At 50.9% G+C, this 17,401-nt stretch overlaps 1 protein-coding gene across 2 annotated transcripts in view; it reads left to right on the forward strand.

The window, feature by feature from the left end:
* Positions 1-3,682: 3,682 nt before the first annotated feature.
* HSPA12A (heat shock protein family A (Hsp70) member 12A) overlaps positions 3,683-17,401 on the forward strand; it is a 68,605-nt gene continuing 54,886 nt past the window's right edge. Inside the window, exon 1 of one of the 2 annotated variants that reach the window (XM_036828435.1) lies at positions 3,683-3,839. In XM_036828435.1, the coding sequence (XP_036684330.1) occupies positions 3,797-3,839 (43 nt within the window). In that variant the 5' untranslated portion in view covers positions 3,683-3,796. The remainder of the gene's footprint in view (positions 3,840-17,401) is intronic. The other variant, XM_036828436.1, reaches the window with a different exon arrangement.

Here is a 17,401-nt window from a genome sequence, read left to right on the forward strand (position 1 = left end):
TCAGATGGGTGACCTGTGCTTGAGGGAGGGGAGAGCTGAAGGCGTGAGAGTCAGGAGGCGTCAGGAGGCCAGTTCATTTAGGATCTGGTAGCAGCAGAAGGGTTCTGGCTGCTGTTAGGGAAGAGACCATGGGCATCAAAGGAGGATGGAGGGAGCCCTTCCTGATGTCCAGTGACAAGAGACGGGCCTGGCCCTGAATCCCAGCTCTGCTACTAATAGCCTGAGGAAGCCAAGCAGGCGCCTCAACCTCCGTGTGCTTCCACGTCCTCTCCTGTAAAACAGCAAGGCCACCGCGACAATTCGGTGAGATGGTGCGTGCAGACCATCCCAGCACCTGGCTTGCTGAGCATGTGCTCGCCAGGGCGATTCTTAACTACTGTGATGCTTATTAAAGCCACGAGGGCAAACCCAAGGCAGAGAGTGCCTCGCCTTTCATGCTCCCTGAAAATCAAAACTGTCTGCTCTCTGCCCACGGCAGGGCCTGCATGTCATTGCTCATCTGCCTCACATGCTCTCCTGTCACCGCAGCTGGGGGTCAGGGAAGAGGGCAGATGGTGCCCAAGGCCTTTCCATAGCAGGTGGTAGGAGGGCGAGGGCTGTGGGCTTCCTGCTGGTTCTGACAGGCTGCCAAGGCCAAGGTCTTGACACCGGGGGTCAGGACCCTGATGGGTAGGGACAGGGTGCCATGAGGACACTGAAGAGGGGCACCCAGGCCAGAATGGGGGTGCAGGGAAGGCTTCCTGGATTGGGGAGATCCATGCTGAGTTCTCCAGGTTGCTGGTGGTAGCAGGATGAGGGGAGGAGTCATCCAAACCTCAAATGCATTTTAAGGTGTTTGAAATCCCAGCATAAGAGAGACAGGGGTGGGCGGGAGGGATTGAAAGAAGTCATAGGGGAGAGATGGAGCTGGAGAGGTGGGCAGGGCAGACTGGATTCCCAAAGGATGGACTGAGAGGGCAGGACAGGAGCCAGAGGTCCGACCAGTGAGGGGGCCCTGCAGACCCGTAGGCAGTGAGAGCTGATGGGGCCTGGACAAGGAGGTGGCCGTGAGGACAGAGAGATCAACTGGGCAACACTTGACTTGGAGATTGAATAAACTTGGATGGATGCAGAGAGAGCATTGAAAACCGATGCCCAGGTGTGTGGCTTGGCGACTGGAGGGTGGTGCTGCTTTTACTGAGACCAGGCACCCAGGAGGGGGGGCAGGAGAGGATGAGCCGGGCTTTGGTTGAGTGGGAAGGGCTTGGGAAGCACCCTGGGGAGACTTTCAGTAGGTCTGGAGCCCTGGAGGAAAGTCCAGTCCTGGGTGTGGAGGTGGGCTTCCCTGCAGATAGACGGTGGAGCCTCCTGAGTACAGCCTGGGCAGCAGACAGTGTAGAGGGAGGACAAAAAGAGAGGTGTGTGAGTATGTAGAATACCGTGGGAGCCTGGGGGTGCGGGGCAGTGTCCTAGGTTTCCTTCTGCTGACGGCTTTGGACTGGGGCCTTGAAGGATGTCTGGATGTGCGCAGGTGGAGGAGGGAAGTGAAGGGGGTGCCAAACATGGAGATACAGGCAGCTTGTGACCGTGGCCGAGGAAGGCTGGTGGAGGAAAGGCTTCTTGGGAAAGAGACTACAGAAGAGGAAGGTTGGGCTCACTAGTATTGTGAAACATGTTGCATGTCTCTCTAAAGAGTCAGGGCTTTTTCCCATAGATGAGGGAAGCCCAGCATGGTTTTGAGCACAAGAGAGACTCAATCAGAACCATGTTTAATAGAAAGCTCTTTCTGGCATCACTGCCTAGGCATGTGTCCACGTGACACTGAAGCTCAGTGGACAGAGTGCTGGTGACTGTCCCTGCCCTCTCATATTCCAATCCAGGGAGCCTCAGCCCGGCCATCTTCACGCACTGGGGACATATGAGCTGAACCGGGAAGGCAGCTCTTGGGTTGATGCAGGGCCAGTGGCGGCCCTTCTACTCTTCATCCTGAGCCTGCTCATCCAGGTTGTCACCTGGACAGCTGCCTCAACCCTTCCTCTTGCCTGTGTTTGGGTGCTACATACTCTTGGCCTCCAGACCATCTCTTGGGTCTTCCTCTGAGCAAGCAAGCCACCTTGGTAAGGAGAGGTTGCTCTGTAGGAAGACACTGTTTTCTACTCTGGAAGCCCCCCTTCCATATGCCCTTACTGCCCACTGCCCCACCCAACTGGCCATTGTCCACTTTTTAAAAAGCTTATGACTTAATAATATCTAATACTTGTTGGACTGCATATCATGCACCAGACCCCAAGTGAAACATATTACACGCATCATCTCATCTAGTCCTCTTCAGTCTTAGGAAGTGGGTTCTCCTGTTGCACCCATTTCACAGATGAAAATACTAAGGCTTGGAGAGGTTAAATAACTTGCCAGTGGTCTCACACACAGTCAGAGACTGTACATTTGGGATTTTTAATGCAGGCAGATAGACAAGTTGATCCTTTTAACTCATCACCCAGACCATTACCCTCTGAGCAGACCCCAGTCTCTGGGCTCTCCCTGTAGCCCTCTGCCCACCCCCTCTTCCATAAACGGGCTGCAGGATTACACCTCCCCTAAGTGCCCTTTTGGAGTTGTGGCCCATCTCAAGGCAGAGGGAAAGCTGGTGGTTTTGACCTAGGTGGGGATTCCAGCCTGGGCACTTACTTGCTGTGTGTGTTCTTGGAATCATCACTTAACATCTTCAAACCTCAGTTTTCTTATCTGCAAAATGGGGACCTCTGGTCCCCAACTCTAAGTTATTCGGAGAAAATGAGATAAGGCTCTTAAGCTCTTAGCATAGTGTCAGGCACAAGGGGAAGGATCCAGTGACTGTGATCATTAGAATCTTATCACGGCCCTGGTTGCCTCTTTGCACAGCGGACTCAGAAGCCACCTGGCCAGGACCGAACAGGTGCCCGTGGCACGTGTGTGGTGGAGCCAGAGGACAGGGAGAATGAATCACTGACCTCCCAAGCCCTGAATTATTAATGTCGTTATTCTCAGACTTGTAAGGAGGGCCCGGGTGGGAGCCCATATATGCAAGGCTCCACGCAGCCTCCGCAGCAAGCGCCTCCCGGGTCCCGAGTTGCCATGGAGTCCGGCAGGCGGCCTGGGGGCGGACGCCCGCGTCGGTGCCCACAGCACCGCCCCAGCTCAGGTCTTCGGTCTGCGGTCTGAGCGCTGGCCGCGCCGGGTTCCGCCTTTGCGCGGGTCCTTGACCGCTCCTCTGGGACCCTAGGGGAGAGGAATAAACTGGAATGGGCGTCCTCTGGAGAGTGGGGTGCGTGTGCAGTGCTTGCTACAGGGCTTCAGCCCCCGGCCGTTCCAAAGGTCTGGCGCGTAGCGGGGCCAAGGGGGCCTGAAATCCAGTCCCCGCCGCTCGCCCACCCGAGCGCCCTGTGCGCGCCTGCTTCCGGCCGGCTGGCGAGCCACCGGGCCCGGGCCGCGCCACCACCCGGGGTGCGGCCGCCTCAGGGTTGAGGCCCGGAGAGGAGGGGCCCGGCTAGGCGCGGCGGCTCCGGGCGGGAGGACCCGGGGCTCTCCGCTGGGCCGGACGCCGCGCCTTCCTTCCCAGGCGGGCCGGCTGGGCGGGGCGGGGCGGGGCGCGGGGCGCGGGGCGGGCCCTGGAGGAGCACGGGGAGGAGCCCGAGCTGCGGCGGCGGTCGCGTCAGAGCAGTTCTCCCGCTACCCGGCGGCTCAGACCCGGCCCGACCGCCCGCCGAGAACACGGACAGGGACCTGCACGGGCACGGGCGCCGCGCCGGAGGCTCCTCTCGCGGGCGGGGGCTGCGCGACCATGGCGGACAAGGAGGCCGGCGGCAGCGACACTGGGCCCCGAGGTGAGCGCAGGGTGCGGGTCCTGCGGCTGCGGCGGGGCGGGCGGAGGAGGGATGAGGCGCGCTCGGCGCCCCGCAGTCCCCTCGCGGGCCGCGGGAAAGTAGGCGCCCCCGCTCCACCCTTCCCTAGCAGGCAGGGCCGGGGTCACAACCGCGGCGGGGCCGGGAGTCCAGGGGGCCATGGGTGGCGCGCTGGTCACGTGCTCCGCTCCCAGCTGGGGTGCGGACACTGCGGCGAGGACCGCAGCCCCCGCCCGGACACCCCACTGTCCCCGCCGCAGGATGTCGCCTCCTGCGGGGGCCCAATGCACGTCTGGGTGAGAACCGTCCCCCATGTCCGTCCTCTGCGTGCTATGCGGGGACGCCCGCGCTGGCCATTTAAACGGTCGGCCTCGGGGTGACCCGGTGTCCCCAGCGGCTCATTTTCGTGACTCAGCGAGGCGGGGGTGGGCACCAGGGGGAGTCAGAGATTTGGACCTGTTCTCTCACCCCGACGAGGCCGGACGGACGCACCCGGAGTGGCGGCTGTAGCTCCGGGCCGAACTGCATCTCACTCTCCATCCCCGCCCATCCCCGGGGATTCTCTGGGCTGAGGAGGAGGGAAGCGGCGGGGGCTCCTCTATCCCTTCTTGCCCGGGCTCGCGGGGAGGAGACGGCGCTCAGTGCAGAGGACAGACGCTCGCATTTCGCAAATGTGCCAGGGCCGCTTTCTTTGGGAAGCGTGGTTCAGGCTCAGAAAGTGGGGGGAGGGAGGGGAAGGAGCGAGACTGGACCTGGGAGTGGGGGAAAGAGGAGGGGCAACTCTTGGATCCCAGGGCTATAAATCATGGCTTTCGCCAGCAGAGGGGACAGGCTGGCCAGGATTGTGGGTCCCAAGTGGGGAAAGTTGGGCGCACGGACGGTGCCGCGCATCCCTGACCTGCAGGGCCTTGGCAGTAGCAGCTGCTGGAGGGGAGCGTGGCCCGGGGGCTTCCTCCGGAGCGACAAGGCAAGCCTCCTAGCGAGGACGAAATTAAAATGCCTAGGGCGTAAGGGAAATTCATCCAGGAAAGGAGCGCTCGGCTCTGCGGGGACCCCACCGGAGCTGGGGAAACTGATTCAGGTGGCAGCACAACCACCACGAGAAGTGTACTCACAGTCTTGCAGTCTGTGGCCGCGTCCCCTCGCCCACTGATGAGCTCCGAGTCGCACCTGCCCCCTCCCCAGCCCATTGTTCCTGCGGATCTGGGAGGTGCCTCCCGACACGACACTGCAGTGGTGGGGGAGTGCTGGGGGGAGGGGGAGATCCTGACAAGGCTCATTCCTGGAAGGGACGTGGAGAGTCCAGGCGGGGCCTAAATACAGCATCCCAAATCTGACCCCCTCCCCTGCCCTTCCTCAGCTGGCAAACACGGGCAATGGGCTGGAGGCTGTCTTTGTCTGAACATCACTCAGCAACTGGATTGATTTATCTTTTCCCCACCCTTCTCCTTTAAATTGGAAAAAAAAAAAAAGTAGGATGATAGGGAGGGACATCAGAACTGCTAAGGACTGCTAAAGCTTAAGTTAGTGAAGCAGTTTCTTGCCTCTCATGCTAGAATAGTGGGTGGCTATATCCAGTGCAAGGTTGGCCATAGGATTTGTCAAATCAGAAGAGTGAGCAGCGACGTGTACCAGCCTCCTCCCCCGCTTTGTCTAGAAAAATGGAATTCAGCACCCCTACTCTGCACACACACTCACAGGGGCGCTGTGTAGTTGTCTCTTCTCAGGCTGAGAGAGCTCCCCATCCAGAATGGGGAGACATGCGGGGTGTGCTGGGCCACCTGCCACTGCTGCCTGTATCTATTCTAGAGTGTTTCTTCACTTCCAGTGATCTGTGGTTCAAGGCATGCTGTGACAATTCCAGGCACATGGACTTGGGACACAGAGCAGGCTGTCCCTGGCAGCTCACTGCTTCTCTCGGGCCTCCATCCCTTCATCTATAAAATGAGAGATATTAATAGTATCTCATAGGAGCAGAGCTTGCTCACCCACCACCTAACACGTCTATTTCTAAGGTTTCCTCACTGCATATTCTGTGCTGGGCAATGAACATGCATTATTTTATTTCTTAAAGCCACACAAGAAACCTGGTACCAGCATTCCCCTTTTACTGGGTAGGAAATCTAAACATAGGTTGAATGACCTATCCAAGGTCACATATCTAGTGAGTATTGATTTGGATCTAGGCCATCTGATTCCAGGGCTCCAGCCCTTCACCACCATCCTGTATAGCCGCTGTGGGCCAGTGATTACCATTCTATTAGGGACATAAAAATGATTGCTCTTCAGGGGATTATTTCCAGGATTCTCTCGGTGCCAGAGGCATCAAAGTGTGTTGGGACTTGGAAGCAGTGGGAGCCCCAGGTGGTGGGGTATGCTAGAAGGGATGGCCATAAAGCTATAAAACTTTTCCCAGTAAATCAAGTGGGGGACGTGCCTGTGAAACAAGAATGGCAGGTTGGTAGGCATTGAAGCAGGGGGGTGGGTACCTGACGGTTCATTACTATTCCATTTGCTTTGTATGTGTTTGCAAATTTCGTTAATAGAACATTTAAATTAGTTACTTTATAGAATCAGAAGGTCCACCCTTTAACCGATGGAGCTTTGGACCAAAAAGGCTGAGATGACCCTCAGTCTTGCCCCCACCAATACCTGAGTTGGTTGACATGTGGCGCCCTAGAAGGATGAGGGGAACTGGGGGGCTGGGGTGGTTCAGGCTGGACTAGCTCCTGTGGTGACCGAGTCAGGGCTAGGTGTGGGCAGTGGAAACCAGGTCACTTGCTCCAGGGTCGGGGGAAGGGAAGGAGAGGCACAGCAGGCAGGGGTTTTGCCTGGGTTGGGGGTACCTCTGGAAGCAGTGCTTTGGGCTTTGGAGATGGGATTCTTACCATCCTGGCAGGTAATCGTAATAAAAATAAACATTTTAAATTGTGACATTTATTGAGGACTCAGTTTATATTGAAATCTGAGAATACTGAATTATCTCACTTAGCCCTGATCACATTTGTTATTGGATGAATGACTCTAGGAGGGGGCACTTTTACCCCTATTTCACTGAGGAGAAAGCTGCCAGGCCAGCGTGGCACATCTGGAAACGGGCTGAGTGAGGGTTAGGAGGTGGTCTCGCAGCATGTGCTGGGCCCTCCGGGAGTTGTGTTGAGCGTCTGCATGAATGAGTGCATGACTAATAGAGTGCGGCTGCCTCACTTTCCTGTGGCCACCAAACTCTGGATGGGCGTGGAAGGGTGCTGGTTGCAGCTCCCAAAGGAGCCAAGAAAAAGTCGAAGTGATGCTCTGGGTATCACTAGTTAGGGCTGTGGCCATGGGATCCACTTGCATGTCCACACCTGCCTTGCAGCTCTGTCCCCTGTCACCATGATGCACGCCTGTGCATGTTTCCCACACCGTCTCCTGCGTTTCCCAGAGCCCTGTCATCTCCTGTGGCCCTCATGCAGTTCCTCCTGTCTGGAACATCCTCACTTTCTCTAGCAAACTCCTGCTTATCCTTCAAAACTCAGCTCAGGAATCACTTCTCAGGAAGCCTTCCTGGACTCCTCCATCTGGATGAGATCCTGCCTGTGTGGGGCAAAGCCTTTGGTGCTAACCATGGCTAATCCCAACTAGCGTTCATTCCAGTTTCCTATGGGAATATCCCACTGACTCCCCCAACAGCCCCAGGAGGTTGGTGTTATTATTACCCCATTTTGTTGATGCGGCAGTTGAGGCCTTTGAGAAATTCTGTAACTTTGCCCAGCCAATGAATCTATTCACCCAGCCAATGAATGCTGGAGTTGGGGTATGAATTGGTCATGGAACCTAAAAGATTGTGCTCTTTCTCTCAATCCCTTTTCTCCGAACAGGGGCAGGGACTGTGTCTTTCATTTCCATACTCTTAGGGAGGCACATAGTAGGTGCTCAATAAATGTCCTACTGTGTGTTGAGTGAATCTCAGTCAGCAAGCTGTGAGGGAGCACAGCAGTGGGGAATGGCATCCACATCCTGCCCACTCCACAGGGAAGTGGCGCTTCTAGAAACGCGGATGCCCAGGAGTGGGCGGAAGCTGGAGGGGGAGGTGGGTGGGGTTCAGTCAATCCCTGAAGAGATGCGACTTTGATTCCAACAAGGCTTTGAGTGACGACTCAATCTTGTGGGGGCGAAGTGCTCTCGTCGCATAAATAGGCCTCTTTGGTGAGGGAGAAAGCTTCTTTATTATCGCTGCGCATAATTAGAATGGCAGGGAGGAACCAGGGGTTTAATGAATAAGCAGCATGTGGCAGGGAGCGATCGCCTCCCACCCGGGTCTGGGCATTGCCAGGAGAGCCGGGTGAGCCAAAGAGACGACCAAGAAGAGCAAGCACCGCTCAGAAACGACCCTGACCCCACCGCAGCGGGCTCTGCAGATCCTTGCTGCGTTACGTTTATTGCAAATGACTCCCAGTCCTGCTTTTGGTCCAGATGTGCACTAGAGGTGCGGAGGGCTGGAGGAGCAAAGTGGCTTTGGGGCCCAAAGACTGCGGGTCAACTCCACCTAAGCTTTCCTTGCCTGGTCTGTGAAAGGGGTGCATGATGCCTGCTGGGTCTGTTGTGGGAACAGTGGAGAGAACGGATGGGCACGAAACTGTTTTGAACGCTTTTGAACACCTTTCCCCATCTTCGCAGAGTCCACTGGTGGGAGGCAAGAATGAGGGCAGCGGCCATCCAGGGCTGGTCCTGGAGCAGGTGGCGTCAGGAGCCACACGTTTTGGCCACTGGACATTCCCTGGGGTTAGTTACCACAGTGGTTCTTAATCCTGGCTGCCTGTTAGAAGCACTTGGAGAGTGTTTTAAAATTCCTGGTGCCCAGGCCTCATCCCAGAACTATTATATCAGGACCTCTTTGGGTGAGTGGCCAAGTCTGAGAGTCACTGAGTTTTCACATGTCTGCATTTCAGACTTGGGACCTTAGCACGCGGGAGTGGAGGGGAGGGAGCTGCAGACACGGTCCACTCCCTGGTGCTGGACCGTCTGAGTCACCAGGGAGTTTTAAGCACCAGCCCTGTGTTAAATACTTCACCTGTCTCATCTCATTAAATCTTCATAAGTACTCCATGAAGTGGGTGATTTTACACAAGGGGAAACTGAGGCTGAGCGGAATTAAATGCATTCCCCCGGGTGACCTAGCTCTCGGGGGTGGTGCTAGAACAGAGCTCAGGGCTGTCAGGAAAGCCTCCTCAGGCACCTCTTATCCTCAGGGAACTGCTTCTCCGTCTGTCTTTAGCTACTTCAGGTTCCCCTCTTCTGTACCGACCACCCAAACTATAATGTATTATTTAAAAAATTGACCTACTGTTTTTCTTTAATGCACTTATTTTAAGAGTCTTATTTATATCACTTCCATAAATAGAAAACCTGTATCATTTCCACAAACAGAAGGTAACCATAGCCCAAATGCATGGAACCCACATGAAGTTAGTACACTTTAGGCAGATCCTGCTGCCTGCAGAAGGTTTTGTGCTGAGGCTGCGCTCTGGGTACAGAGGGAGACTAGAGAGTTTTAGAGGAGGTCAAGGACATGGGAGCATCAGACTCTTTCATGGAAACAGGCTCAAGAGGGGCTTGAACAGGAAGGGAAAAGCTTTAGGAATCACCTGGGGGGAGGTCATTAAAATTCTCATTCCCAGATTTTCTGGAATTAGACCCACCAGGGAAATGGGGCCTGGGGATATATTTGCAAAGCCCATCAATGAGTCTTATAATTGGGCGAGAATTAGTGTGAAATGTGACTGCCTGGTCCCTGGCGCACCAGGGGAATGGGACCCTCCCTCTGGGGATCCCTGCACTAGAGTGTGCCGCTCTGGGTTGGCCAGGTGGGGAGGAGAGAATGTTCCAATGGGATTTAACAAGAGCAGTCAGCTTGGATTCCAATCCTAGCTTCACTACTTATCAGCAATGGGATTCTGGGCAATTTACTTACTCCCCCCCACCTCAGTTTCCTCATCTGTAAAGTGGGAATAACCTTAGTACCCATCCCAGAGTGGATTTTATTTACTCCCATAACCCCTGCTAAGTGCTGAGTACACTTCCTGGCTCATGGTGAATACTTGCTGTTGTCCACTATTATTGTTTATTATTATGAATCCTGTGGATGGAGATAGGGCAGTTATCAGAGGCTGCATTTCATCCAGGAGGCTCAGAGGAAAGAAGGGCTGGACGAGATCCCACTGCTGGGAAGGGGCAGACACAGCCTGAGCCTCGGGCCCTGCGGCTTCGTGTCCAGCAGGCCCAGGTCTTTATTTTATTTATTTATTTATTTAACATCTTTATTGGAATATAATTGCTTTACGATGGTGTATTAGTTTCTGCTGTATAACAAAGTGAATCAGCTATACATATACATATATCCCCATATCTCCTCCCTCTTGTGTCTCCCTCCCACCCTCCCTATCCCACCCGTCTAGGGGGACACAAAGCACCGAGCTGATCTCCCTGTGCTATGCAGCTGCTTCCCACTAGCTATCTATTTTACATTTGGTAGTGTGTATATGTCCATGCCACTCTCTCACTTCGTCCCAGCTTACCCTCACCCCCCACCGTGTCCTGAAGTGCACTCTGTATTTCTGCATCTTTATTCCTGTCCTGCCCTTAGGTTCTTCAGAACCATTTTTTTTTTTTTTTTTAGATTCCATATATATGTGTTAGCATACGGTATTTGTTTTTCTCTTTCTGACTTACTTCACTCTGTATGACAGTCTCTAGGTCCATCCACCTCACTGCAAATAACTCAATTTCATTTCTTTTTATGGCTGAGTAATATTCCATTGTATATATGCACCACATCTTCTTTATCCATTCATCTGTCGATGGACACTTAGGTTGCTTCCATGTCCTGGCTATTGTAAATATAGCTGCAATGAACATTTTGGTACATGACTCTTTGTTTTTAGAAATTTAGGTTTTATTTTTATTTTTATTTTTTTTAATTAATTAATGAATTTATTTATTTATTTATGGCTGTGCTGCGTCTTCGTTTCTGCGTGAGGGCTTTCTCCAGTTGTGGCAAACGGGGGCCACGCTTCATCGCTGTGTGCGGACCTCTCACTATCGCAGCCTCTCTTGTTGTGGAGCACAGGCACCAGATGCGCAGGCTCAGTAATTGTGGCTCACGGGCCTAGTTGCTCCGCGGCATGTGGGATCTTCCCAGACCAGGGCTCGAACCCGTGTCCCCTGCATTGGCAGGCAGACTCTCAACCACTGCGCCACCAGGGAAGCCCCATGACTCTTTTTGAATTATGGTTTTCTCAGGGTATATGCCGAGTAGTGGGATTGCTGGGTCATATGGTAGTTCTATTTTTAGTTTTTTAAGGACCCTCCATACTGTTCTCCATGGTGGCGGTATCAATTTACATTCCCACCAACAGTGCAGGAGGGTTCCCTTTTCTCCACACCCTCTCTAGGATTTATTGTTTGTAGATTTTTTTTTTTTTTAATTTAAGACATCAGCAGGTTTGTGTTTTTATTTTTTTTAATTATTTATTTATTTTTAGCTGTGTTGGGTCTTCGTTTCTGTGCAAGGGCTTTCTCCAGTTGTGGCAAGCGGGGGCCACTCTTCATTGCAGTGCGCGGGCCTCTCACTATCGCAGCCTCTCTTGTTGTGGAGCACAGGCTCCAGACGCGCAGGCTCAGTAGTTGTGGCTCATGGGCCTAGTTGCTCTGCGGCATGTGGGATCTTCCCAGACCAAGGCTCGAACCCGTGTCCCCTGCATTGGCAGGCAGATTCTCAACCACTGCGCCACCAGGGAAGCCCTGTTTGTAGATTTTTTGATGATGGCCATTCTGACTGATGTGAGCTGATACCTCATTGTAGTTTTGATTTGCATTTCTCTAATGATTAGTGATGTTGAGTGTTCTTTCATGTGTTTGTTGGCAATCTGTATATCTTCTTTGGAGAAATGTCTATTTAGGTCTCTTCTGCCCATTTTTGGATTGGGTTGTTTGTTTTTTTGATATTGAGCTGCATGAGCTGCTTGTATATTTTGGAGATTAATTCTCTGTCAGTTGCTTCATTTGCAAATATTTTCTCCCATTCTGAGGGTTGTCTTTTCATCTTCTTTATGGTTTCCTTTGCTGTGCAAAAGCTTTTAAGTTTCATTAGGTTCCATTTGTTTATTTTTGTTTTTATTTCCATTTCTCTAGGAGGTGGGTCAAAAAGGATCTTGCTGTGATTTATGTCATAGAGTGTTCTGCCTATGTTTTCCTCTAAGAGTTTGATAGTGTCTGGCCTTACATTTAGGTCTTTAATCCATTTTGAGTTTATTTTTGTGTATTGTGTTAGGGAGCGTTCTAATCTCATTCTTTTACATGTAGCTGTCCAGTTTTCCCAGCACCACTTATTGAAGAGGCTGTCTCCACTGTATATTCTTGCCTCCTTTATCAAAGATAAGGTGACCATATGTGCGTGAGTTTATCTCTGGGCTTTCTATCCTGTTCCATTGATCTATATTTCTGTTTTTGTACCAGTACCATACTGTCTTGATTACTGTAGCTTTGTAGTATAGTCTGAAGTCCAGGAGCCTGATTCCTCCAGCTCTGTTTTTCTTTCTCAAGATTGCTTTGGCTATTCGGGGTCTTCTGTGTGTCCATACAAATTGTGATATTTTTTGTTCTAATTCTGTGAAAAATGCCATTGGTAGTTTGATGGGGATTGGATTGAATCTGTAGATTGCTTTGGGTAGTACAGTCATTTTCACAATGTTGATTCTTCCAATCCAAGAACATGGTATATCTCTCCATCTGTTTGTATCATCTTTAATTTCTTTCATCAGTGTCTTATAGTTTTCTGCATACGGGTCTTTGTCTCCTTATGTAGGATTATTCCTAGGTATTTTAGTCTTTTTGTTGCAGTTGTAGATGGGAGTGTTTCCTTAATTTCTCTTTCAGATTTTTCATCACTAGTGTATAGGAATGCAAGAGATTTCTGTGCAGTAATTTTGTATCCTGCTACTTCACCAAATTCATTGATTAGCTCTAGTAGTTTTCTGGTAGCATCTTTAGGATTCTCTATGTATAGTATCATGTCATCTGCAAACAGTGACAGTTTTACTTCTTCTTTTCTGATTTGGAGTCCTCTTACTTCTTTTTCTTCTCTGATTGCTGTGGCTAAAACTTCCAAAACTATGTTGAATAATAGTGGTCAGAGTGGGCAACCTTGTCTTGTTCAGACCCAGGTCTTTAGAGGAGAGCTGGTGTCTCAGGATGCTGACCCTGCTTGGCTTTCACTTAGCCCTTTGCCAAGGCTCTGAGCTCCACGATGGGTTTCTGACTGGGGCACCAGTGGGGTTCAAGGTCTCTTTGCATACCTGGGCTCTATCCAGGGCTGCCCAACCTCTGCCCTGAATGGACTCCCAGACCACCATCGGAATGACTCGGCCCGCCGTGATGACGCCGCAGATCTGGAGCTTTGCAGATTCTGCTCTGAGCTCTGCCAGGACCACCCTCCCTTTCCAGCCTTGACCGTGACCTGGCAGCTGTAGATGTCAGGAGGGGCCGACAGCTGCTCCACCGCACCCCTTCTGGGGAACTGTGACCTGCAGAGTGTGCACCTTGATTTTAGTCCCCTTATCTTTAGGGTGGCCGTGTGTCTGGGTTTGCCGGGACAGTTCTGCTCTATGCCTCTTGTCCCAGTGAAAGCATTAATAGAGACTCTGTTCACTTTCTGAGTATCTCAGTTTGGAAGATAAATTATGTGGTCGTGCTACTTATCTCTGTCCTCTTCTCAGCCATCTGGGCCTCAAGTGGGATGAAGGAGGCAGGAGGGTGTATGGTTATACTCGAGCTTTTGCTTCTGATGCTTCTAGGTTCAGATGTGTTTAACATCTGGGTGAAACATTGCTGTGCCTCAATTTCTTCTGCTGTAAACAAGGATGAATAATAATCCTGCTCCACTGGGGTGTTGTGACTATTAAGTGAGAGACAGTATGTCCAGGGCTGGGCATGAGGCTGGTACCTAGAGGGGGCTCAATAAATGGCTGTAATTGATTATTATCATTGTTGGTTTGATTTGGGAGATGTAATGGTTAAATGTGGGGTCTGGAGCCAGACTGCCTGGGCTCAGCTGTGGGTTGTGTCGTTTGCCTGTTCTGTGGCCCCAGCGAGTTACTTAACCTCTTAAAGGCTCAGTTTTCTCATCTGTAAAATATGGATTGTAATAGTCTTCTTCATATGGTTTTTGTGAGGATTAAATAAGTTTATACAAGAAAGGCACTTAGAACAGAGCCGAGCACAAAGTAGACACTAAATTAATGTTAGCTATTATTATTAGCTGTTTTTGTTATTACAGATAAAAGTTCCAAGTTACGTTCTTGTAGTCAGGAGGAATTATCCAGTGTATTAGTTTCCTACTGCTGTTGTAAAAATGATCACAAACTCAGTGGCATAAAACAACACAAATGTATTATCTTATAGTTTGGAGGTTGGAAGTAATTCCAAACTGGGTCTTATCGGTCTAAAGTCAGGGTGCTGGCAGAGCTGTGTTCCTTCTGGAGGCTCTAGGGGAGAACCCGCCTCCTCGCATTTTCCTGCTTCTAGAGGTCACCTGCATTCCTTGGCTCGTGGCCCCTTCTCCCATCTTCAAAGTGCATCGCTCCAATCTCTGCTTCCATTGTCACATCTTCCCCCTGACTGTGCCCCTCCTACCTCCTCTTATAAGGACCCTTGTATAAGGATCTCTTATTAGGCCCACCCAGATAATCCAGGATAATCTCCCTCTTTTAAGATCCTTAATTTAATCACATCTGCAAAATCCTTTTTTCATATATTCACGGGTTCCAGGGATTAGAACACAGGCACATTTGGGGTGGGCGGCGCGTTTTTCAGCCTACCACAGTCAGAAAGATTCAGGTGCATTGGTTAGGGAGTCTTCAGCCTCCCCCGGGAGCAGTGTGAATGTTGGGAACTGTTCTCCTCTGTGTTTTACATCTGTCGGGTTCCTCTTGAACCTGCTGCATGATGCCTTCCTAGAGTTTGGGTTGTTGGTCAGCCCTTGGCTTTGAATCAATCCTGGTAGGGTCTTTGGAGACACTGCCACTTTGGGGGCTGGATTAGATCCTTCTTAGGGGCCTATGGAATCATTGAGACCTGAATCAAAGGTTTATTGGCTCCCAAGTGGGGGAAACTATTAAATTAATAAAGAATTAGTGAAATATCTACAAAATATCACATTATATCTGCTTTTGCTATGTAAGAAACTATCCCAGGATTTAATGGTTTAAAACAATAGCCATTGTATTTGCTCCTGATTCTGTTGGCAGGCCTCTGCTGGGTAGGTCTCTTACTGGCTTTGCCTAGGGTCACTAATGTGACTGCAACCATCTGATGACTCAGCTGGGCTGGAGAGTCTAGATAGCCTCACTCCTGGGCCTGGCGGGTGGTGCTGGCTGGCAGCTGGGTTCTTTCTCCATGTGGTCTTTCATCCTCAAGGAGGCTAGCTCGGGCGCCTGCACGTGGTGGTCTCAGGGCAGCAGGAGGAGGAGGGGCGAGGCTGCAAGGCCTTGAGACCTTCCTGAGAAGTCATTCTAGTCCTCAAAGCAATTCACCAGGCCAGCCAGAGGCAAGGGGTGGAGAAACAGACTCCACCTCTTAATGGAGGTGCTGCAAAAAATTTGCAGCTATTTTTAATCTATCAAGAGTCAGCTTGACTCACATGTTACAAGTACAAACCTTAAAAACTTGTCGTACGTTTTCAAACAACTTGTAGGTTGGATTTCCTTACTTTTTAAGACGTTCTGTGAGTGCATGCCAATTGTCCAGAAATCAGCCCTTTGTAAATCAGATGTGACTCACAGTCGAATTTTCTTCAAAGCCACTTCCCGTTATCTTACACCTGAAATTATTTGTTTGTTACAACACGCGTTTCTATGATTGATAAATGGGGCAATGATGTGGGTATACGTGGAAGTTGTGTTGGCTCATTGGCAAATTTTCCCTGTGTGCTTATGTTTTGGTAGATCAGGATGGGCTTTCTCATGATTAAAGATCAATAAGAATTAAGAAGAAAATGGAAAATGTGTAGATTCACCTTCCTTTAGTGCCAGTTGTGGCCATTTTTTATCTTTCCCTCCCCTTAAGCTGTATGGGAAAGCTCAGAGGGCAGATGAAGGAGCTGGAAGGCATTGCCCCTGTAAGAAAGCAGTGGTGCAGGTGACATTCTGGATGGGGCTTTTCATTTTGATGAGATCGGTCTCTGTAAGAAGTGAGTGCCCCTGAGGTCCTTCATCTCAAAGGAGGAACAGGAGCCAATGACTTATTCACTGTGTGGTCTTGGGTCCAGGGCCCAGTGGCCGCTGGACCAGGATAGCACTCGAGCCGTTACTGGTTTTGGAAAGGTTCAGGTGCAGGGTTCTGTAGGTGTTGACTGATATGCACCAACCCTATTTTCCCCATGAATCCTGTTATGTTTAATAGGATTTTGCTGAATGTGAAGATTTTCAGGGAAATACCTGTATGTACAGCCCTCACCTAGGAACCATCTCCTGCAAATGACTTATTCGGGTTACTAGCACCATAACTACCTGTAGGGGACAGTTTTTTTCTTAATAGCAATAGATAACTAGTGCAGTCCTATTTTCCGTTCTTTTATGAATTGAATAAAATAGCAGATAATAGGTTTAATAAGACAGTTTTAATGTCTGTCCTTGGCAAAATAAAAACTTTATGACATTTTATTAGGCCCACATAGAGGGGATTTTATTGCTTGGTACATTGAGGCATCATGGAATCAGAATTAGTGGAGATCTGGGGACAGAGTTGCTGTGCAGATTTGAGTCTTTATCAGCCATCAGCTGATAAAGGTGTGACTTTGATGATCAGAGTGAGAAATGGTTAAAGCTGGAAGGTACAATTGGGCTTTCAGCATCTATGAGCCAACCTCTTCATTTTCCTGATAAAGAAACAGAATCCTAGAAAGTGGCAGTCACCTGAAGAGCACACAGTGACCTAGTGGCAGAGTAGGGTCATGCTGTCCCTCAAGGCAAGCGAAGACTCTGCTTGTCTGGGTTGGGATACTGAGGATGGGGGAGGCTGAGGATAGGGACATTGGGGTGGCAGCACCCAGCTTGGGCCCTGGAGAGGACTTGGAAGAAAGTGGATTGTCTAGTCCGAAGGGGAATGGTGAGCAGTGGTGCCAAAGACCCAGCAAAGACCTGATACTGCTGGGCTTGCTGGGTCCTTCCAGACCTGTCTCAGGACAGGCTGCTGGGAGTGTGTGTGTGCGTGTGTGTGTGTACGTGTGCACGCATAAGTATGTGTGTGCATGCAGGTATGGAGCGATAGGGAGAGGGAGCAACAGAGATGGAGGAAAGGGAAGGAAAGAGACAGAGACAGACAGAGGAAGAGAGAGACAGAGACTGTGGAAGCTTCTGATGGGTCTTCCCTTGGGGTTCGTATGGTTCATTCAAACATGAACCCACAAGGACTTGGCTAGTTGTGGGTATTGATTTTTCCCCAACGCTGCATTCCTTGGACCTTCCCTGAACATTCACCAGTGAGATCCCAAAGTGCTACATGCCGGG

The sequence above is a fragment of the Balaenoptera musculus genome, chromosome 16 (genome assembly GCF_009873245.2).
Source record: "Balaenoptera musculus isolate JJ_BM4_2016_0621 chromosome 16, mBalMus1.pri.v3, whole genome shotgun sequence".
Lineage (NCBI taxonomy): Eukaryota > Metazoa > Chordata > Mammalia > Artiodactyla > Balaenopteridae > Balaenoptera > Balaenoptera musculus.